General features: G+C 40.1%; 4 protein-coding genes across 6 annotated transcripts; 1 reads left to right on the top strand and 3 right to left on the bottom strand.

Annotated features, from left to right (window-relative positions):
* Positions 1–2,409: 2,409 nt before the first annotated feature.
* khdrbs1a (KH domain containing, RNA binding, signal transduction associated 1a) lies at positions 2,410–8,023 on the bottom strand. Of its 2 annotated transcripts, XR_015106281.1 has the most exons (11): positions 7,666–8,023; positions 7,015–7,142; positions 5,942–6,058; positions 5,711–5,857; positions 5,482–5,603; positions 5,099–5,351; positions 4,945–5,021; positions 4,790–4,851; positions 4,520–4,688; positions 2,773–2,835; positions 2,410–2,637 (listed from the first exon to the last, which is right to left on the bottom strand). XR_015106281.1 is itself a non-coding variant. In XM_086148395.1 (9 exons), the coding sequence occupies exons 1-9, from the start codon at positions 7,829–7,831 to the stop codon at positions 4,579–4,581; spliced, it is 1,182 nt and encodes a 393-aa protein (XP_086004521.1). In that variant the 5' UTR covers positions 7,832–8,023; the 3' UTR covers positions 3,508–4,578. The 2 variants fall into 2 exon arrangements, 1 of the variants encoding a protein (XP_086004521.1); XM_086148395.1 differs by lacking the exons at positions 2,410–2,637; positions 2,773–2,835 and having other exon boundaries at positions 3,508–4,688.
* Positions 8,024–8,256: 233 nt separating this feature from the next.
* On the bottom strand, positions 8,257–12,556 carry tslig1 (tRNA splicing ligase complex subunit 1). The gene is made up of 7 exons (XM_086148412.1): positions 12,348–12,556; positions 10,561–10,585; positions 10,356–10,477; positions 10,169–10,251; positions 9,954–10,006; positions 9,155–9,191; positions 8,257–8,956 (listed from the first exon to the last, which is right to left on the bottom strand). Exons 1-7 carry the CDS (start codon positions 12,427–12,429, stop codon positions 8,870–8,872), a joined length of 489 nt encoding a protein of 162 aa, XP_086004538.1. The 5' UTR covers positions 12,430–12,556; the 3' UTR covers positions 8,257–8,869.
* A 63-nt stretch (positions 12,557–12,619) lies between these two features.
* Positions 12,620–17,364, top strand: LOC147237381 (histone-binding protein RBBP4). Of its 2 annotated transcripts, XM_086148380.1 has the most exons (11): positions 12,620–12,745; positions 13,631–13,778; positions 13,867–14,012; positions 14,187–14,360; positions 14,450–14,565; positions 15,276–15,436; positions 15,553–15,679; positions 15,766–15,843; positions 16,432–16,566; positions 16,653–16,763; positions 16,871–17,364. In XM_086148380.1, the coding sequence occupies exons 1-11, from the start codon at positions 12,730–12,732 to the stop codon at positions 16,931–16,933; spliced, it is 1,275 nt and encodes a 424-aa protein (XP_086004506.1). In that variant the 5' UTR covers positions 12,620–12,729; the 3' UTR covers positions 16,934–17,364. The 2 variants fall into 2 exon arrangements, with proteins under 2 accessions (XP_086004506.1, XP_086004495.1); XM_086148369.1 differs by having other exon boundaries at positions 16,432–16,763; positions 16,871–17,021.
* LOC147237380 (uncharacterized) lies at positions 15,929–19,159 on the bottom strand. Its single transcript, XM_086148427.1, has 6 exons — positions 19,086–19,159; positions 18,829–18,867; positions 18,392–18,461; positions 17,843–18,253; positions 17,648–17,772; positions 15,929–17,560 (listed from the first exon to the last, which is right to left on the bottom strand). The coding sequence occupies exons 4-6, from the start codon at positions 18,131–18,133 to the stop codon at positions 17,524–17,526; spliced, it is 453 nt and encodes a 150-aa protein (XP_086004553.1). The 5' UTR covers positions 18,134–18,253; positions 18,392–18,461; positions 18,829–18,867; positions 19,086–19,159; the 3' UTR covers positions 15,929–17,523.
* Between the last annotated feature and the right edge of the window lie 2,426 nt (positions 19,160–21,585).

Genomic DNA, 21,585 nt, shown 5'->3' with positions numbered 1-21,585 from the left:
ATCCAAAGCAATGTGACTTTTCAGATCAAAATAATAATAATTGGTCACTAGTCAATCACAGGGCCACATACAAAGACAGACAACAGTCATTCACTTAGGGTAATTTTTCTAATTTTTTTCCAATTAACCTGCTGCATGTTTTTGGAATGTGTGAGGAAATCAGAGAACCCGGAGGAAACCCACACAGACATGGTGGAGAACATGCAAACTCCCTTGTCAGAATTGCCCAGATCCTTCGTGCTGTGAAGCCAAAGTGCTAACCACTGCACCACCGTGCTGCCCCATACATTAAACAGTACACTGCCTGGACAATTATTGGACAAGTTGCATTTTCGAAGATTAATTTTGTTATTGTACAACTACTGTGCTCTTGTTCAATCCAAAATGTTAACAAACCCTCATACCTGAACATTTCAATAGTAAAAGTGAAGTTTTGGCTTTTTTAAGAGAATATCTATATATACACCATATTTAGGCAACAATTAGTGTGCAGAATTATTATGCAACTAAATGAAGAGCAAAAATATTCTCGTCTCATGTTCACCTGTTGAACTGAGAATAATAAAAAAAAAACTATAAATTACATTTACAAATAAACATTTCTGAAATTAAAAAAAAAAACCCTCAGTGACCAAAATAGCCACCTTTCTTTTCGATAACAGTCCCAAGCCTTCCATTCATGGAGTCAATCAGTTTCTTGATCTGGTCAGACTCAATTTTTTTGTGCAACCATAACCACAGCTTCCCAGACACTGTTCAGAGATGTGTACTGTTACCTTCATTGTAAATTTCCTGCTTCAGAAGAGCCCAAAAGTTATCAATAGGGTGAAGAGGGGGGCCATGTCATTGGTTTTTCATCATTAAGGCCTTCACTGGCCAGCTACGCAGTCTTACATGAAAATCAAAGTCTTCTTGGAAGATGTAGGCGCTTTCTTTTTTCTTCTAAAACTTGGCAGTAGTTCTGAGTTTATTTTGAGTCCAATTTCAACACAAAAAGGTCCAGCTACCTCATCTTTAATAATATCTTCCCATACCAGTACCCCACCTCTACCTTGCTGGCGTCTGAGTCAAAGTTGAGCTCTGTGTCCGTTGCTGATCCACCCACGGGCACATCCATCTGGTCTGTCAAGAGTCACTCTCATCTCATCAGTCCACAAAACCTTTGAAAAATCTGTATTCAGATATTTCCTGGGCTATTCTTGACATTTCAACTTATGTGTCTTGTTCAGAGGTGGTTGGGTTTCTGCCTTTATTACCTTGGCCATGTCTCTGAGGACTGAACATCTTGTACTTCTTGACACGCCAGTTAGGTTACTGTTGCGGAATATGTGCAGCACAGGATAATGGGTTCCTGTTAGCTTCATGTTTGTTTCTTCTCAAATCTTTGGAGGTTGATTTGCATCTTTTCGTCTCCACGCGTTTCTTGCTTCACTGTTGACTATTTGCAACAAAACATATGATGGGACTGTGATCACACGGCAATTATGCAAACCACAAATACACATCACCTGATATACATTAAATCCAATAAGCATTGAGGTTTATATAGTTTGGAGTTGGAAATGATGGATAAAATGATATGGTGAAAATAATCACCTGCCTAATAATTGTATTATTACAGTGTATTTTATATTTGTTAGAGCAGTGTTTTTACTTTTGACGAGATTGAAAGGAATGGTTATGTCATTTGCTATTGATTAATTTGTTGGTAAACCATTTGAAAAAGAAAAATGTGAATTTAAATATTAAGTCAGGATGGACTTTGTAGACATGGATTGGCATGACTTTCTCCTGTTGTAGACACACAAACTCACGGGCAGTTTAACTACAAATTATTCATGTATATAATCTTAATACTCAAGCCCATGTTTTCTATAAGGTATGCTGTTCCAACAAGGATTTGAACATGAGCATCGATCAGTTTTTTGGGGAATTAATGTTCACATACTTCAAGTAACCCCAACGGATTGTGGGGTTAGATGTTTCTGTATTCTTATTTGTTGAAAGCTGAAAATACCCTTTTCAGTTCATTCCTCTGCAGAGTCCATGGTCTTCAAAGCAGACTGATCGTTACAGGTTAACAGCATTCACATGACTCGGTCTAACAAGCGGAATTTAACATTCCTAGTGTCAAGTAAACAGAGGAATAGGCTCTTCGCAGGGAAGTTTAACCTCCAAAATGGTATTTACCATTGCAAAATGTCCTTCAAAAGACAATTTGCTGTCACGTCTGTCCTTCAATACACTGGACGTTTGAGAGCCAGGGCTTCAATTGTGCATACAATCTCCATTGTGTCCCAACTTGGAGATGAGCAGCTCTTATCCTAAATACATTTTTGATACTTATAGTAGTGCATATAAAACCTGCTTTAAAATACTGCCAGACAAAGAACGATAGAAACACACTAAATGTTAAAAAAACTTTTAATTCATCAACTCCGTTTGTATAAAGCTGTACATTTGAACATTCAATGAGAATATTAAGATGAACAAATTCTCCCAAAAACAAAATATGTAAATACTGTATAGGTTCTTATATAGAAAAGCACCCTCTACTTTGAGTGGCTATTCAAACCATCCAGGGATTATAACACAGAAGCCCCCAGTCTCCCCTCTGTCCAGAGACATTCAGTGGCCCTGCAACAGAAAAAAACAAACATTTAAAGTACATTGGTCTTTCTTGTTCAGGTTAATGGGTTAATGTTTGTTACTATCAACTTAACTGAGTTCTAAAATGGAGGGCAAATGCTCTGCAATTTCTCGTCAACTAACCTAAGACGCCTTGGAAACCAGAGTTCAGTGTGTCAACTGCCGAGCAGACGTTTCAGGGACAGCCTACGAAGAGAATGTGAAATGAGATATTTGACAAACCAGAGCATGCATGCACAGTAAAGACTGACATGCAAAACTAACATAACTACAGAAGTATCATGCAACTCAAGCTGAGTAGTTTTTCTTTCCAATGTTTTTAAGGGTTTGACAAGCTAATTTTCAGTCATCTACAATCTATAGAAATTAATGATGGAAATTGTTATTGAGTGAAATTTATAATTTTTTTTCTGTTAGAGCAAGAGTTGCATCACAACAATTCCTGATTGTTTTGGTGGTTTATTTTGCTCTAAATAACTACTGATAGCATATTTTATACTTAATAATAATTTTTGATATGTTTTGATAGACTTGCATTACTTAATGCTTTGCACATAAAACAAAACAGAAATCTAACAGATGAGTGTTGGGTTAGTTTTACCTTCTTGTGGCGATCTTTAGGCTTTTAGAATCCTCTCCTCTGCGATTTTTTTCTTTTATAAAAACCAGCCAGCATGACTTTGCATCAAAGTCAAGTAAGATCCCTGTAAGCTTGATTTGAAATACTGTTGAAATTCAGTTATTTCAAGTGGCTGAAGATACATTGCTTGGGTTTGAAAAGATACACTAACTAAAGGTTGATGACAATACACGTTGAAGCACTAGATCATCCAAGTCAAACATGTATTTGGCAGCACATTACTTGTGGAATGATGAGCTTTATTTTTTTTTGTTGGTGACATTACAATTGTAATTTAGATATATTTAGGAAACAAACGAAGAGGATGAGGTCATTGTGAAAACACTGTTTTGTTCTGAGGTTGTTTTTTTTTTTTAAAGAAAAATCAGGTCGATACATACATTTTTTTCCCCAGTGTTGAGAAACTGAGGAACTCTTTCAAAAAACTGAAGGCATTCCTTTTGTACAACAAAGGCAAAATACCATGTTTAGATTGATTAAGAAGAAACTACAAACTTTATTAGAACAACGCACTGCAGAAAAACATTTTGGAATATATTTAGTATCCTATTTAGCCAAAAGGTACACAAGCACTATGCATTTTGGAGACGGCACGGCTTTAAGCATACACAATTTACCTAAAGTTATATACAAAATATTAGATTGGCTGCAGCCATTCTTAGTGAAAAATGTTTTAGTCCTTTAAGATTTAACAGCATTTGTTGCTCATTAATGATGATTTAATAGCACGACACCAAAACACCAATTTTAAGTAAGGTGGCAAGAATGGAGGCATTTGTCTTTGTTGAATGTAATTCCATAATTTGATAATATTCTTTAACTTCAAACAAGACTAGATTTGTATTGCAATATTAACAAGACATTTGTTTTTAAATCATGGCAGCTGAAAGCTGTTGTTGAGTTTCCATCTAAAAAACTAGTTAGAGTGAAGTTACATTGAAACAAAGGTTTTGTTGAGTCTTGAAGGACTTTAAAATGCAGCCTACATGGGTTTTGTCGCCACAGACACATTTTGTTAACAAACTAATAACCATCAAATATCACTAAAATGTCACTTTCTTAGTTAGGGTTATGTCACAAGGACCTTAACTATGCAACTAAAATAGAAACATTTAAACATTGATGTCCTTGCATTCATAATTCCTTCTTCTGGCACAACAAAATGTCTACCAAGGTTAAAAAAAACAAAACAAAAAAACATAAAAAAGGAGCAAACAAAAGGGAAATTACTTTTGGAAAGTTAAGTGAGTTACAATCGAAGTTGCCATAGCAACTCTACCAGCAGCAGCTCAGTATCTTCCATATGGATGCTCTCTATAGGATCCCTTCGTCTGCCTGGCTGGAGCAGCTTTGCCTCCCCCACCAGTATTAGACCACGAGTTGTCCCAGTCCTCTTGGCCTGAGAAAAAAATAAAAAAGACACCCAGTCGGATCAATTATCATGTGCAATTGGTTCCAGAAGACATAAGTGTATTTAATAAATGAATTGCACAATCTCACCATATTGTTCATATGATGCTTCCTGGGCCTCCCCGTGGCCGTAGTCATAGTACTCAGTGTCTCTAAGAAGGAGAAAAATCACGCAACTGTTAACACAGATGCCCTAACAACAAATAAGTAATTAGGAGGAAAAGTTGACTATGGTTCAGACTCACGCGGGTGCAGCTTGCTGACCATAATAATTATCATACCCCTCATAAGAGGGGTCTGCATATGCATCCTCATATGGAGGCTGAAAGTAAGAAAATCGAGTTACAACCATTTCACAGCAGGGCAAATTAATTAGATGTGTGGCAGGACTAAACCTACATAATCATCATAACCATCAGGTTTAGGTTGTGAGCCTGATGGATTTTGGTGTGAAAGGGCTGCAGCGGGGAGCATCCTTGGTGCTCCTGCTGCAGGGGGTCTAGACCGAGAAGCAGGGCCTCCTCTGTTGGCATTAGGTATTCCACCCCTCACTGAAAGTCCACCCCTGGGAGCACTGCCCCGCCCTGGTCCACCACGCGGCGCTCCACCACGCATTCCTCCGCGTGGACCACCACGTGGCATTCCCCGTCCTCTGGATGGACCAGTTAGAGAGATCAGTACAAGATATTGCAAGCATCAATGATATTAACAGTGTCAAAATTGGTAAAAAGATAGTGTGTATGACGTGTGGTGGCAAAAGCCAGAATCTCCAGGTGACCTACCTAGGTCCTGTACCAGGTGGCCCACCTCTGCCCCTGCCAAGATGACCCCCGCGCCCCCTGCCTGATCCATCCTGGGAACCATTCAGAAAGTGGGGATCCATGTACATCTCCTCACCAGGTTCCTAGACAGAGAGAACATTTAAAGTGAGGGCTGTCCAAGCAGCAACCAGTAATGTTTGCTCATAAAACCTGTCAGAAACTAGGGTAAAACAACAAACTTGCCACTTACTGGAATAAGGAACTTCTTAACCTCCTCCATGGCATGAGCCATGCGCAGGTAGGCCTCTGGGATTGGTGCAGTCACTTCAATGAACACATGCAGCTCCATGGCAAGGTGGGCATATTTAGCCTCACCACCCTTCCTCAGTTCTTCTTCCTGAGGGCAAATAATGACTTAAAATGTTCAAGCAAAAAATGTTTGCACACAGTAGCACAGCCTTTTTTTTTTTTCAATAAAAACCTTGTTCTTGTCCCTCATGGATCCTTTGCCCAGAACTGAAATCTTTGCACCAGTTTCCTCCTGAAGTCTCTTGATTGTGCTGCCCTGGGGTCCTAAGAGCTTGCCAACAAAATTGACCTAGAGGAGTAAGGTGAAGCAGCAGAAATAAATGTTCTCCGTCCTCTACAGTGGGGAAGTACTCACTTTTATTTATAAATTTGATTTGACACTATTATTTGTACTGGTATAAATTTCAGCATCTCAAACAAACATTTAGCCTAGTTGAAGAAATGATGAATTGCATATCAGAAAAACTATCGGTAAATAAGGGGGATAATTTCCCGGATAATTATGTAATTCCGTAACAGGCAGTAGTTCACATCCATAATTATGTTATATTTTCAGCTGATGGGCATGGGATCATTGACAGGCTGAATATCATCCCAGATATGGATATGCAAGATACAACAGTTGGGATCAGTGTCTTTCGTATTACCACATCACAAATTCATGGTAGCAGCGGACAGATATTAAATGCCCATTTGGCAACTACTAGTGAGCAGGACTGCTCACACGTAGTGCTTGATAAGGAATAGCAACTAATGAACATTCAATTTCTATCAGGTTTGTCAGCTAAGGCACTCTTGATGCAAATAGGTAGACTTTACCTTTAAAAATAAAACAAGAGCAACACTTCAGATAAAATTTTTTACTTATGGTTGTTTAGGTAAAAGGGGTGGCTTTTTTTAAGATAACATCACTAACCCTTAGATTTCACCAGAGTGTTCAGTTCAGCCTATACACAGGTGCAAAGTTGATCATGCGAGAACAAGCTTAATAGGGCAATGAAAAAATGACTTAATTCTGGAGCAGTTAAGCTGGCAGAAGAGAATGGATAGGCAGGATTTGTTCAAGTGAATACACTGAATGTAACTTGACATTCAAGGTTTGAAATTGATGAGGACAAATTGAGTCATTTTATGATGAGTGTCAGTGACTTAAGCAATGACAAGCCTAGATGTGAAGAAAATGCCATAATCTGTGTACGGTAATACTTAGATCTTGAAAAAAAAAAGAGAGAAAGAAATACAAACCCTGGGGTACTGCTTGGTTGGAATGAGGACTCGTTCTTTGAGTTTAAGATTCTTGGTAGCAAACAGATCCAAGTAGGTCTCCTTCTCTGGCTCTTTCTTAATTTCGCCTTTCTGGATCCTTTCAATCTCTGTGGACAGGATGTGTGTGCATACATTAAAATCACATATATACACAACACATGCACCATCCATGAAAATAGAAACCTCTTTAAGGGATGGAGGCCAAAATCCAGCTCTATTAGGACTGGCTAAATGAGCATATTCTTCCTTATCCCACTGCGGAAACACATTTTGCCTTCAAGGTACAACACTGCCTAAGTTAATCGAATGACCCAGCTGCCTTGGGAGGAACAGATGGAGCCTACTGCTTTCTAGTGTATTTGAATAGAAATGACCACCACTTTCATCTTCAACTGCACCAAAACGCGCACGTACCCAACTGAATTAATCGATCTGGTGAGAACGATCGAACACCTGACACGTTCAGCAAAGAATGGTTGACCCAAATCGGTTACCAGCACGTTTTGGGGATCACTGTCTAGCTGAGTCTGCTTGTGCAGGCTGGGTTCAAGAAAAGGATGGGAGGCCTCGTGTTGCTAACGTTAGCTCGTTGGCCTCCATCATCTAGAGAAGAGCTTAAAACCAACTCACCTGCAGCTATAAGTTTCATGGCATGTGTAAACGACGAATCCAGACTGTCCTTTTCGGCAAGAAGCTCCGGGAGGTATTTGGTGTCTTCCATTTTGGTTTTCTTTTGTGGTGGGCTTGAATCTATGGCGGATTCAAACGTGCTATTGTTAGCACCTTCTTGGCTCATAGTGCAGCTGTAAGATCCTAGCTAAACGAAAGAAAGCGTCTTTGCTTCGCTGTCCTCACAAATAGAAGCAAAGCCAAACAGAAATAGGATAGCGGGTTGACAAATAAGTGACCGGCGTTGTTCATCCACCAGAAGGGACTCCCGGAACTCTTCAGTGGACAAAGGAGAGATGGCGCAGCTGCATTTGATGCTAAAGGGAGGGAGGAACAGACAGAGGAGGGGGGCGGCATCTGACGTCACACCACTACCTTTGCTACGCAGCTCTTTTTAAATAGGGTCTTTAAGCGCTTCTCTCAAAAATAAAAAGAACACTATTATAACACATATTACGATAGACTTATAGAACTCGTCCCGTAAAACAGAAAATGAAATGTGACTGTTCACTTTCTTGAACATCTTAAACATCACATTCATGACAGTTCCACTTTCAGTTTCATCACAGCAAAACTTGCTCAACTTTTATTTGACAAAAATAAAAACACTTGGAGAGGGTGGCATACATATGACAAAAGGCAATTTTTCATACTGAAAGATTTCATAAGCAGGAAATATTCAGAACTGAAAAGATGGGGAAATACTTTAAGGTCAGAGCAGTTCAAAATCTATAGGCTCTTGTTTTGTACTTGTTTTGACTCCGGCGTCCTGCTGGGGATTGGTGGCTAGTCCATCACATGGCCAAATATAGACACATTCAATCATTCACATATCTAGCTAACTTAAGAGTTTTCAATTAATTTACTGTGGAAAAAAACTGGAGAACCCACAGAAAACCCACACAGATCAAACTAGGAACCTTACAGTTGTGAGGCTGCAGCACTAATCATAAACCTTATATACACAATATAGTGTCCTAAAAAAACAATTCCTTGATTATTTGCAGCACTTTAGGAAAATGTGTAGCATCTCAAAAAAATCATGAGCTGAAAAATGACTCAATTTGTAAGTCATCAGAGATTTACATAAAATAGCCATTTAATTGGCAATTTGGATATTCCAGTCGCATAGAACCAGCGGTGCCATGTGCCCCTTGAGAAATTATCAGATATCGATGATGGCAAATATCTCTGGGTTTTCCTTGTCATAGATCTGCATGGCAGAGTATGTAATGGCTTTGACTTCTGTTCCCTGTAATGACAACAAAGTAGTTATTCCCTGCTCTTTATCACTATTATTTTGACAGTCGTCATCATTGAGACAAGCATCCGATCAAAATAACATTCTGTTTAATTTCTGTTAGAATTCTGTTTAATTGTTTAATTTCACAATCAATTTCATTTACATTCAAACATTTTATTCTGATGAAGCTTTTAGTTATGTCCTTACCTGAGGATGTTTCTCCAGAGAGAATTCGTCACCCCACCTTCAGTGGACAAAAGGTAAGAGACCATAGGAGTTTGCAAATGAAGGGAAATTAAAATGGTTATAATATGAGCTCTTAGTTTTGAGGTACAGGAGGAAAATTTTACATTACAAAACTAATCAGATATAATTTTGATAAAGACTAGAAAGAGTTTATTGATTCAAAACCTCTCAGAAAATTGATTAGAAATATACATTTCCTCCTGGTTCTCCAGTTTCCTCTCACAGTCCAAAAACATGCAGGAGGTAAGAATGATAGAGTGAATGGTTGTTTGTCTCTATATGAGGCTTTGCAATCGACAGGCGATCGGTCCCTGGTGTACCCCGCCTTTCACCCAATGACAGCTGGAATAGGCTCCAGCATCCGTGCAACCCTGAGTACAGGATAAGCAGCAGATGATGGATAAAACAAATCAAAACCAAAAATATCTCCTCCTAATTGAGTGGAGAGGGTAGAGAAGCAAACCCATAAACTCAAGGGTTACTGCTTCAATTATTTCGTCTTTTGGATAGAATTTAGGGTAAGGAGTGTAAAACAGCAGATTTTCTTCTCTTAGCATTTGCACAAGGGTCCTTGAGCAAAGCCCCAAATCGCGAACTGCTCCCTTGCTGTCCTCTTTACTTGTCTATGCTTGTGTTTTCACTATATTGGGGTCTCTAGTCGGCGCTCTCCACTGAGCCCAAAATATGTCCAGTTAATATCACAGAAATCATCCAATTTGCTTTAACATTGATACCAAGATGATAAGCTTAACTAACTCACCCAATTGAGCGAATCCTGAAGTGCATTCTATCCAAGCTCAGAACTTTGATCTCCTGTGAGAAGAATATTTTGGGATAATTTACATTAAAACGATGCAGTATTTGGTCAGAACAATATGGTTTAAACATAAGGTATTTCCATTCTGAATTGAAACAAAACGTTTTTGCCAGAAAATCAAAACATGTCCAATGCAGCATATTCTGAGGAACACTCACCCTGGGAATAAAGAAAATTTCTGCGCTAAACTTGTACAACCAATCATCAAGGAAGTGGAAGAGCAGAGATTCCATGTCATCACCTTTCAAGAGGGGGAAAGCATTGACTTCAGTGGGTTTGATGCAAAGAGCTGGATAAAGCAGGTGAAGTTGTATGGCAGTAAGTGTGGCACATGTATCCTCTCACCTTCTGATTCCACCTCTACTGTATCAACGGGTTCTACTGTTTCGGTGTCAGTCATGTATCCGAACATGCCCATGGCACACTGCTCAAAGGCTTCTTCCAGAGACCCTCCCCAGGAGTGAATTCTTCAGAGAAAACGTTGAAACACAGATGAGTGAGGAAAAATAACATTTGACAGTAATTGACCAAGACGACAAAATTAACTTACTGGACATCTGCTGTGTGATCCAAGTCTGTAAACCATCAAACACATGGAAAAATTAGAACACATGATTGATTTCTTGCAATTAGACAAACTGAATCTTCCGTCAATAATAAAACTATCACTAGGTAAGTTTAACATCTGTCAGCCAGGGGACTGAAGATCTACCAAGGAAAGAGGGGGTGCTTTAGAGAGCAGAGAAAAGGGCCTTGCATTGGCCAGTACTTCCTACGAAGCAATCAGTCAGATAAGCCGAGTGAACCCCAGCGACCGGACCAAACCCAAAGTTCGCAGAGCATCAGAACCCTTATCTCTGAAGAAGATGATACAAGCACAGTAATGCAGATGGAGGAACCGCCCCAACCACACAGACCTCCTCAGGAAAAGATCATATGGCACAGATTGCATGTAAAGTGGCCCATAGCTGTTGGGAAGAAAGAATGGGAATCTGTCAACAAAGATTTAACAAAAATCCTAGAACAACAAGTGGGCACAGCAGAGAAGAAGCTGGAAAGAATGGGCAACATCATCTACCACTATTGAGAACATCGCTTTGGAGTGAATGTAGGGAGCGGTGCCAAAAAAACCAGCACCGACCAAATCCAGGAGGCAGCAAGAGATGGAAAGCCTGGTCAGAGAGAGATGGAGGCCGAAGCCTCTGATACAGCGCGAGAAGAGCTAATACTGCTCCAGGCGGAGATCAAATGTCAGTTAACAACCTTGCGAAGAGCCGAGAGCATGAGGAAACCTTGCAAAAAGAAGGAAAACAGGAGCGTGTTTTTTTTTTTTTTAATTCAAATTTGTCAAAGACTTCTTCATTCAGGAAAAAGTTTGAATATTAAAAAACCCCTGGACAAGAATTGGAAAAAAAAGATCTAGAAAAGGTCCATCGGGACAAAAAACAAGACACGAACAGCTCGTCATTCCGCATGATATCCCACCTATCCAACCTCCCGATTTCCACATGGAGACTGGTCCTCCAATATGGAAAGCAATAGAACATACAGTACGGCGCACAAGATCAGCATCATTGCAGCCTAACCATCCTCCCACCATACTCAAGCCTGGACAGCTAGCCATGGCCCGAGATTGGAAAATGTTGGTTGACACTGGCCAATAGCAACTAACTTTTCCCCCAGAAATCGCATCTGCCCTAAGGCCAGATTTGGTACTTTGGTCCCCATCACTGAAATCTGTGTACATCATAGAAGTGACTATTCCCTGCAGTTGAAGAGGCCTAAGAGCGCAAGAAACTGCGATACATCAGCAGCAAGGATGGGATGCAAAAGTCTGTCCTGTTGAGGTGGGATGTAAAGTATTTGTGACTTCCTCCATCATTAGGCTGCTAAAAGACCTTGATATTGAAGGACAGGCTCTTCGGCAGACAGCTAGAGCCATCTCTGAAATGTCCCACTTAGTAACTAACATTGTAATGATTTGTGGCATGGGACACAAGCTCAGACCTGATCAACCTGTAGCTGGCCGCCTTTGAGGAGGGTGTATAGTGTTAAATGGCAAACACACCCTATGAAACAAAGGCATGAAGAGGAAGTGTCCCAAAATTTAATTTTTTTTTTTCAGTTTCTATTTTTGCTCCCAATACACACCACATGTAGGTGCATACCATCTACTGGCACAATGGACAATTTTAAATCTCGTTCCATGCTTCTATGATTCTGATTCATTTACGAATAAAGCAAAGCTTCTAGATGACCCAAAAATTCATTTCGTAAACAAACCGTCTTTCAGTGTCTCCGCTTGTCAAAAAACTTCGGTCCTAATGTCGCACTCACATTCATATTTCTTGTTGATTGGAGGATATTTTGCCTTGGTCGCTGCCTGCTCCTTTGTCAGGTCTAGCTGACGATCGTCCATTCAAGCGATAAGATAATTTAATCTTTTGTGAGATGAATTAATCTGAATATTAGCATTCAGCCTCTTAGGGACAGTTCCCCGTTTCCTCTTGGATTTCAATAGTTAATACGAAACCTACTTCGGGGGGGAGTAACCGGAAGTTGTATACGACATTCTACTTCCGTCCTTTTTCCCTAAATGCTGATTGGTTGGACGTATTTTGCGTGCTTGGCGCCATCGCACGCCTTAGTGTTGTTCGCCGTGCGCTTTTCACCAATTAATGTTTTTTTCTCTCAGTAGTAACTGTCTAAGTTTGACCGGATGGCAGACAAAGACGGTAAGGGTGTCGTATTCGCGAATTCAGTGGTTAAAATAGTGTGTATTTGTTTCTGGACATATAAAGTACAAGACCGAATGTACCAGTGGTTTTTAGCGCGCCAGGGAGCCTCTACTTTCATTGTTACACGCCATCCAGCTAGCTGACGACTAGCGTTAGCTATAAGCAGATCTTCGATTTTAATGTATCATCGTTAACTTTTAGAAGTGATACATAACCGGGTTCACTTTCTGTTCTACGTGGATTGGCATGCTCCTCCTCTTTGATAAAGTCGTACCTGTCCGTCGAACTAGTATCCTGTCATCGGTTTATGCCAATTACATTCTGCACAACTTTTTCTTTTTTGGCGTTGCTGACACGGGGTTGTCTTCTAGCGTCTAATATTTACATAATTACAACAATGGTATTGGTTTGAATGCCCAAGAAATCAACCCTGTCATAACGGATGAAGCTCTGAGCGCGGTGTGGCCATTTACTTCACTTGTTAGTTTATGTACCCGACATGGGTTATAATAGTTTGCCCCTCCAGGAAGTATTTCTTGTTATAACCTGGCATAGTTCAGCAGAGCTACTCGCAACAGTTTCTAAAATTACACTTCAAGTCAGTAAACACTCAAAATTGCTTTGGTCATTGAACATTATAACTCATAGCAGAATTTATGACAGAGCTGTACTGTAGTACACGTGTTTACCTGCCAGGTACATTGATCAATCGACACTATATCATTTTCATGGTCACATTTAATGATCATACTTTATTCACCATACTTCATATTTGTTTATTTGGCTAAACACATCTTATTTGTGCTTCCTTTATGTTCCATGCTTAGTCTTGTCCAATAGTTTTAAACAAGGTGTTGACACTTTAATGTATTACATACCCAGCTGCATTTGATGATGCTGTTGAAGAAAGAGTGATCAATGAAGAATACAAAATATGGAAGAAGAACACCCCTTTCCTCTATGACCTGGTCATGACTCATGCCCTAGAGTGGCCAAGTCTCACTGCCCAGTGGCTCCCAGATGTCACCAGGTTTGTGGAGACATTCTGTATCATAAGACACTTACCTTTCTTTAAGTGATTGATTAATATGTGCTATGTGGTTTGCGCCTTTGTGCAGACCTGAAGGGAAAGACTACAGTGTACACAGACTAGTTCTGGGAACACACACTTCGGATGAGCAGAATCATCTTGTGATTGCAAGTGTTCAGCTCCCCAATGATGATGCCCAGTTTGATGCTTCACATTATGACAGTGAGAAAGGAGGTGAGGATAAAAAGCATTTTCATTTACAAAGTTGCATTTGCAGATGTTGTGAAAAAAAAGACAAAAAACTAAAGTCACTGGATTGTACTGAGTGTCAAACATTGTGCTTTGGTAACATTTCAGTTGTACTTTTTTAAAATTTCAGTGCTCTGCCTTTGTTGTGTCCTGTTTCAGAGTTTGGAGGATTTGGCTCTGTGAGTGGTAAGATTGAGATTGAGATCAAAATCAACCATGAGGGAGAAGTGAACCGAGCGCGGTATATGCCTCAGAATCCTTGCATCATTGCTACCAAGACCCCCACCAGTGATGTTCTGGTCTTTGATTATACAAAGCACCCATCCAAGCCAGGTGGAATTATATTTCTGTCTTTAATTTAATGAACAGTAATTTATGCTTTCTCCCTACAATGTTGCTGTTTTTTTGGTTTGTTTGATTAGATCCCTCTGGAGAATGTACTCCTGACCTCCGTTTGCGAGGTCACCAGAAAGAAGGCTATGGACTGTCCTGGAACCCAAACCTTAGCGGCTGCCTCCTCAGTGCATCCGATGACCACGTGAGTAACCTTCCCCAGCATATCTACATCCATCAGTCATATAATTTATTATAACCAGCTTCAATAGTCTTTTTTAACCTGCATGTGTTTTTTTTTTTTATTTTTTTTTTTTAATCATTATATTGCCTTTCAAAATGATGCACTGCAGTGTGGCTCACTGAGTGTTTTCAGTACAAGAATAATCATCAGTCTAAATTAGTTTTTCTTGTTTTGATAAATTAATAAAAAAAAAACTGAATCAGTGGCAAGTATATTAATTGCATTATTGAAAATAATAGAACACTGACTAGCTTGATTAAATAAGAACAGATTCTTGGATTTCCTCTTGCAGCACAAATCACAGTGGTTTGAGTTCACTACTAGAACTAGACTAATTTTTTTTAATGCCTTTATCAACAAAATAAAAGTAATGGACTTGAACTTGTACATCTGATCTGTGTGCATGTAAGCCCAGGGAATATGAATACTTGACCACATGAACAAGTTTTCTCTTACATCTGAATGCGTTATGACAGGCTCTGTGTTGCTCCTCTGAAAAGCTGGTAATATGTCAATTAAGATTGTTTAGGATGTTGATCCACATCTGTGTCCTGGAACAATCCTTAAATTCAAATGTTCTGTGTGGCTTTTATAAAAGTGATGCGTTGTTGTGTATTGTATCTTTACAAATGATCATTGTTTTTTGAGAAATATTTACATCTTCTCTACAGACTATTTGCTTGTGGGACATCAGCACAGTGCCAAAGGAGGGAAAGATCGTTGATGCCAAGACTATTTTCACTGGCCACACTGCTGTGGTGGAAGACGTCTCCTGGCACCTGCTGCACGAGTCACTCTTTGGATCTGTAGCCGATGACCAGAAACTCATGATGTTAGCCAACTTACATCAAAATAATTTTTTTTTTTCTCACTTAAGACTTCAGACAGAAAAAGTTCAACTCCACCATTCTGTCTTATATTGGGATTTTTGCTTTTTTCAATGGACAGCTGGGACACACGGTCCAACAATACCTCCAAGCCCAGCCATGCAGTGGATGCCCACACGGCCGAGGTCAACTGCCTGTCATTCAATCCGTACAGCGAGTTCATTCTGGCAACTGGCTCAGCAGACAAGGTGTGTCAGCTCGCTGTACTCAACTGAATGCAGTATCCCAAAGTTTCTAAAGTCGAGTGGGTAAGAGCCGACTGCTTTATTTGCAGACTGTGGCTCTTTGGGACTTGAGGAACCTGAAGCTAAAGCTGCACTCCTTTGAATCACACAAAGATGAAATCTTTCAGGTAAAGACCAAACTTCCAAACATTTCATCATGCTTTAGCTGCTGCTGATAAATAGAATAGACATGGAAATCCCCTTATTCATCACAAACATTTATACATACTTGGGCAGAAGGCAGCCACTTAGCAGGGCCAGAGGGGCTGTACAACAACACTTCAACAGGCCAGTAGGAGCGCAGGAATCAACCCAGAAATGTTCAGTTCAGAGAACGACAGCTCTAACCTTTCTCTACACCATATGGCTCCAGGTGTGGATTAACAAACAAATTGGTTAACAATGGGAAATCTCAAGCAATTTAAAAAAAAAAAGACATCCGGCTCATGTTGTAGCTTAGTCATTTTGTGGCATAGTCATTTGTTGAGTAACTGCACCAGCTAGAATTTATACAGCATATTGGAAGTTCTTTTTTTTTGTGTCCATCATCTAAACATCATTTGCTTAAAACAAGCTTGCACAGGCCTGCATACTGTAATTTTTACATATGACTAAATTCTGTAGCTTTGTCAAGAACATAGGGGAAGCTGTGTGAGGGGTAGAATGTTAGTCATCTGGAACAGAGAAATGGCAAGCTTGGCTTTTCTCCTCCACAGGTTCAGTGGTCTCCTCATAATGAAACTATCCTGGCTTCAAGCGGAACAGACAGGAGGCTAAATGTGTGGGACCTCAGTAAGATTGGAGAGGAGCAATCTCCTGAGGATGCTGAGGATGGTCCTCCTGAGCTACTGGTAACCCAACACAAATATGAAACTGCCCATACGTTTTTCAACTCCATGTTAACTACTGTTCAAATCTGTCTCTCCAAACTTTTTAGTTTATACACGGTGGACACACTGCTAAGATCTCAGACTTCTCTTGGAACCCCAACGAGCCCTGGGTTATCTGTTCTGTATCGGAGGACAACATCATGCAAGTGTGGCAGATGGTAAGCTCCGTGTCTATTCAAGTGTCAGTTTTATCTATTTATCTGCAATTTTGTTATTCTGGAAAAAGTGAGGATGACACCTGAAGTCAAATTGTCTCTTCCTACAGGCTGAAAATATCTACAATGATGAGGACCCAGAAGGTACTGTGGATTCAGAAGTTCAGGCATGATTCCAGTCTCATCATGGCTCAGTTTGACATTCTTGATAAAAATCAATATATTTTTCAGTGCCAGATGCGTAAGCATCAGTGTCTTTAAATCTATTTTGGGCAACAGCATTTTTTGTAAAAGGTGACTTTTTTGCAGCCATCCTGTCACAATGTCTAAAAGTCTTGGTTTGATTTTTATGTGACATGCAACGACATGGTGGTTTGTGTTGATCATTTAGGTTTAAATTCTGAAGTTATTTCTTGGATTGATTGAAAATATTTCTACTGAGATTGTTTTATTACCAATGTACATACTGTAGGTTTTTATGTTCTTTGGCAGGTAATTTGTATGAGGTTTTCAGATCCTGTGTTGTGTGTATATATATTTTTTTTCCCTGGGTTTCTTGTGTTACATATGTGTACTTAAATACAATCACAATAAATATTTACTGTATTTTTGATGTGTTTCTTGGCTACATTAATTAGCCATTGGTCATTTCTTATAGATGAGTGATGGTAGATTAATAGATTTGAGTTGTACCATAAATTAGGCTTAACCTGATATTTCTGTTAGTCTTGTTGATCCTGATATCAGATGATCTCTTTGAATTTCATAGGGCAGTATCTTGACTTGGTTCACTGCAGGCTCTGTAAGAACAAAAGTGTCCAATCATTTTTTTTTTTAATTTAATCTTAAATTACAGTCAAGCAGTTGAATTATATCAAAATAGTTACCCGAGTAATCTCAGCTCCCCAGAAAGGTCTTCAGCAAGATCCTCCAAATTTCTTTTGGATTGTTTTTGAACCTCAAACTCTACCTGCAGGTCTCTGAGGGTCTCTTGTAACTTTTCAACTGTCTCCTGGGGTAAAGAGCAGCAAACCATCAATTAGCATCAATCACTTTATTTTGTCTGGCTTGACTCTTCCTACCTTGTGTTGTGTGATTCTTTTCTCCCTCTTCCCTTCCATCATGCTTATCCTATGCTCCAGGCAGGATCTCCTCAACTGCAGTCTCCGTATTTCTTCTATCAGGGGTTCCAGTTTGGCCTTTTGGTCAGCTGCCTGCTCCCTGTGCATTCTCAAGGTGTTCTCCACAGTCTGCCTTCTCCTGAGCAGTGCCATAAGCCTGGGCTCATACAGACCTTCCAGTGCGTTCATGCTGCCAGATAGCCTGGACTGCAGTATCAGTGAAGACTGGCGACACTGGCTGATGTCGCTCATGGCTCTTAGTCTATAGGGCTTACTGGCCTGCTCCCTCAAAGACTGGAGCTGGCTCTGGTGGGTCTGCTGAAGCTGAAGCAGCTCCTCAGTCAAGCTCTCAATTTGAGCATGCAACTCTTCCTGCAGGAATACAAAATATCAATTAAAAAAAAACTAATAATGTCTTCTTGGTTGACATAAAAGATAAACTCATAAAAGCAGCAAATCATGGAACTTTTTGGCAAAAGCTAATGTAAAGTTTCAACCAGCTGATCCTACCCTTGTAACAGCAGATTGAGCCACCTGGTACTCCTGTTCTGCTAGTGCCACCTGGCTCTGGATGCAGTCCCTGATGGCAGAAAACAATTTCCTCTTCACTTGCTGCACTTCCTCAGAAATAGCAGTATGATCCACCTGAGCTATAGTAAGAAGCCTTTGGGTTTCTGCCAGCTTGCCTATCAGGTGCTTCACAATTTGCATCAATGGCTCTTGCAAGTCAGAGAGCTCTAGTATGAGTTTATCCCGTTGCATCTCAAGATTAGACACCTGCTGGATGCAATTCTCAAAAAGCTGTCCTAAACTATCCATGTTGACTTTGTCAATCCCTTCTTGGCCAAGTAACAATTCCAACTCTAAGTTGCTGCAACAGTTTTCATCAACATCATTGATAAATTTGGATTCAATATTTGAATCCTCAGTTGTAGATGCTTTCCCACCATCCATGAATCTTGTAGTGTCCATGTCCTGTGAGAAGCCTGGGGGGCGGGATAAAGTTGAGAAAATCAAAGACCCGTTAATTTCACCTCAGAATCCAAGCACTACTAATAAATGATTACAATTACTATAATCTGGTTGTTTTGCATAACAGAGAAATTATAATAAAACCAAATTAACAAATTTGATTACCCTAAAAACCCAGAAAGGATTTAGTTTAGAAATAAAATGTGTTGGTCTAACTTGTATTTTTACTCACTGTTTGTGAGTGTCAGTCCAGAAAGGCAGCAGTTCTGAGAGTTTGCTTTTACTTTTCAAGATCTCTCTCCAGCGTCTGTCTCCAGCAAAACAGGAGCAGACTTCGTGCTTATTAATAACAACTGGGGTCACTGTGGAAACATGATCTCTGAGTTCAGTGGAAGTCTCTCACCCCACAAGAGATCATAAACTGTGTCAGTGCCCTGGATTCATCAACAAACACATGCCTGGAACCCTCCTCCCTGCTAGTTATATTTATACAGCTCTTTTATGTATTTACTGATGTCATGATTGAAACATTTCAAGTTTTACAATCACTTGATATTATAGAATGTCTCTAAATTAAAATCTGAAGGTTTTGTTCTTGAATAAATATTGAGCTAAATAAGAGATATCCTAAGCAAGACAGAACAGGAATCTTTATGGCTGTTCAATGCATTTATGAAAAAGAATTGGATAGGAAAATATTAGATTTTCATTGGGGAAATTTGGATTTCACAGCAGCACAATGGCATTAGGACAGGTATAAAAAGACATTAAGGTTGATAGATTGGCAGAAGATAAAGATGTTAAAAAGGATAAAGGCAAAGACAATAGAATTAGAAAAATACATAACAGACAGCACAGGAGTAAGAACAGGAGTAAAGTGACAGTAGTTCAGATATGACCCCGGCAGTTCAGAGTTGTATGATTGCTGGAGGCTGCTGTTGAACTGTCTGTTCAACAGCTGGACACAAAGCAGTCTGAAATGTTCAGTTCTGCACTGCGGTGGGATGGTCTGCTGGCTGACATCTTTGTTATGTGTCCAGTTTAGTTTGTCGTTTGATGGGAACCCAAAGGTACCTATATGAATCCACAATCTCCACCCCTTCAGCCTGGATGGTGATTGGTACATGTAACTTAAAGTATATTTGATTTTATTTGTCTTGGAATTTATCAGATGTGTTGTTTGAAATGTTACACCGATCAATGTTGAAGGTGAATAATCTCAGCAGAACTGAATTTTGTATTTTATCAGATTTTTTTTTTCTTTATTTTCTTTAATTTTTTTAACCAGACTCTAGTGATAAGGAAGATCAAGGGGGACAAAGGCAGAGGAGAGGACAAAGTGGTGGAAGCTGAAAAGGTGGGAGTGTTAGATGGTTTTCAGGGAGGAGTTGAGAAAGAATCTGGGTGGTCAAGGAGAGCTTCCAGATGACTGAACAACTACAGCTAATGTGATAAGGGAGAAAGGTAGTAGAACACTTGGTGTGTTGCCTGGAAGGAGACTTGGTGTTGGAATGAGGAGTGCAGGGAGACACAGTATAAGGTAAAGCTAGTGGTAGCAAAAGCAAAACAAAGGGTGTATGATGAATTGTATGCTCGGTTGGACACTAAGGAGGGAGAGAATGCTTTATACAAGTTGGCAAAGCATAGAGATGGAAAGGATGTGCAGCAGGTCTGGGTGATCAAGGATGGAGAAGGAAATGTGTTGGCAAATGCTAGAAGAGTGATGGAAAGATGGAAAGAGCACTTTGAAGACCTGATGAATGAGGAAAATGAAAGAGAGGTGACTATTGTCGACCACGTAGTAGCAGAAATTAGTAAAGGTGAAGTGGGGAAGGCATTGAAGAGGATGAAGAGTGGAAAGGCAGTTGGTCCTGATGATATACCTGTGGGGGTATGGAAGTGTCTAGGAGTGGTAGAGTTCCTGGGTAGATTATTCAAGAGGATCTTAGAGATTGAGAAGATGCCTGAGGAATGGATACGAAGTGAGATGGTGCCCATTTTCAAGAATAAGGGGGATGTGCAGAATTGCCGCAACTATACAGGGATAAGTTGATGAGCCATTAAATGAAGTTATGGGAGAGAGTAGTGGAAACTAGACTGAGAGCAGAAGTCAGCATTTGTGGACAGCAGTATGGCTTCATGCCGAGAAAGAGTACTACAGATGCAGTATTTGCTTTGAGAATGCTAATAGAGATGCACGGAGAAGGCCAGAGGGAGCTGCATTGTGTTTTTGTAGACCTAGAAAATACATATGATAGGGTGCCTAGAGAGGAACTCTGGTATTGTATGAGGCGGTCTGGACAGGCTAACAGATGAGGTTAGACGGGAATTTCCATGAGCCATGATGTTTGCAGATGACATTGTGGTCTCTAGTGAGAGCAGAGAATAGGTTGAGGACAGGGTAGAGGGGGGGGAGGTATGAAGACAGAGTATATGTGTGTGAATGAGAGGAATCCCTGGTGGAATGATGAGGCTACAGGGAGTAGAGATCAAGAAGTTGGAGGATTTCAGGTACTTGGGGTCAACAGTCCACAGAAATGGAGAATGGGGAAAAGAGGTGAAGAGATGGGTTCAAGCAGGTTGGACTGGGTGGAGGAAAGTGTCAGGGGCACTATGCAATAGAAGACCATCAGCCAGAATGAAAGGAAAGGTGTACAAGACGGGTGAGACCAGCGATGCTGTATGGCCTAGAAACTTACAATGTCGAAAGACAGGAGGCAGAGCTACAAGTT

Source organism: Fistularia commersonii, chromosome 1, assembly GCF_037954325.1.
Source record: "Fistularia commersonii isolate RoL2024-O1a breed Wild chromosome 1, RoL_Fcom_v1.0, whole genome shotgun sequence".
NCBI classification, from domain to species: Eukaryota; Metazoa; Chordata; class Actinopteri; order Syngnathiformes; family Fistulariidae; genus Fistularia; species Fistularia commersonii.
This window is presented reverse-complemented; position numbering and strand designations above follow the sequence as displayed.

What these genes read in the sequence shown, in the direction of transcription:
- LOC147237381 (XM_086148369.1), top strand. An exon ending in TCAGTGCATCCGATGACCAC is followed by an intron (nt 14,566 to 15,275) that starts GTGAGTAACCTT and finishes TCTTCTCTACAG; the next exon opens with ACTATTTGCTTGTGGGACAT. An exon ending in CAACTGGCTCAGCAGACAAG is followed by an intron (nt 15,680 to 15,765) that starts GTGTGTCAGCTC and finishes CTTTATTTGCAG; the next exon opens with ACTGTGGCTCTTTGGGACTT.
- LOC147237380 (XM_086148427.1), bottom strand. Translation starts at nt 18,133, where the DNA reads ATGAGCGACATCAGCCAGTGTCGCCAGTCTTCACTGATACTGCAGTCC. An exon ending in AAAGAATCACACAACACAAG is followed by an intron (nt 17,773 to 17,842) that starts GTAGGAAGAGTC and finishes TCTTTACCCCAG; the next exon opens with GAGACAGTTGAAAAGTTACA. An exon ending in GGGGAGCTGAGATTACTCGG is followed by an intron (nt 17,561 to 17,647) that starts GTAACTATTTTG and finishes TTGTTCTTACAG; the next exon opens with AGCCTGCAGTGAACCAAGTC.
- tslig1 (XM_086148412.1), bottom strand. Translation starts at nt 12,429, where the DNA reads ATGGACGATCGTCAGCTAGACCTGACAAAGGAGCAGGCAGCGACCAAG. An exon ending in GATCACACAGCAGATGTCCA is followed by an intron (nt 10,478 to 10,560) that starts GTAAGTTAATTT and finishes TTTTCTCTGAAG; the next exon opens with AATTCACTCCTGGGGAGGGT. An exon ending in TTCAGGATTCGCTCAATTGG is followed by an intron (nt 9,192 to 9,953) that starts GTGAGTTAGTTA and finishes TGTCCACTGAAG; the next exon opens with GTGGGGTGACGAATTCTCTC.
- khdrbs1a (XM_086148395.1), bottom strand. Translation starts at nt 7,831, where the DNA reads ATGAGCCAAGAAGGTGCTAACAATAGCACGTTTGAATCCGCCATAGAT. An exon ending in CCATGAGGGACAAGAACAAG is followed by an intron (nt 5,858 to 5,941) that starts GTTTTTATTGAA and finishes ATTTGCCCTCAG; the next exon opens with GAAGAAGAACTGAGGAAGGG. An exon ending in CTGATGGTTATGATGATTAT is followed by an intron (nt 5,022 to 5,098) that starts GTAGGTTTAGTC and finishes TCTTACTTTCAG; the next exon opens with CCTCCATATGAGGATGCATA.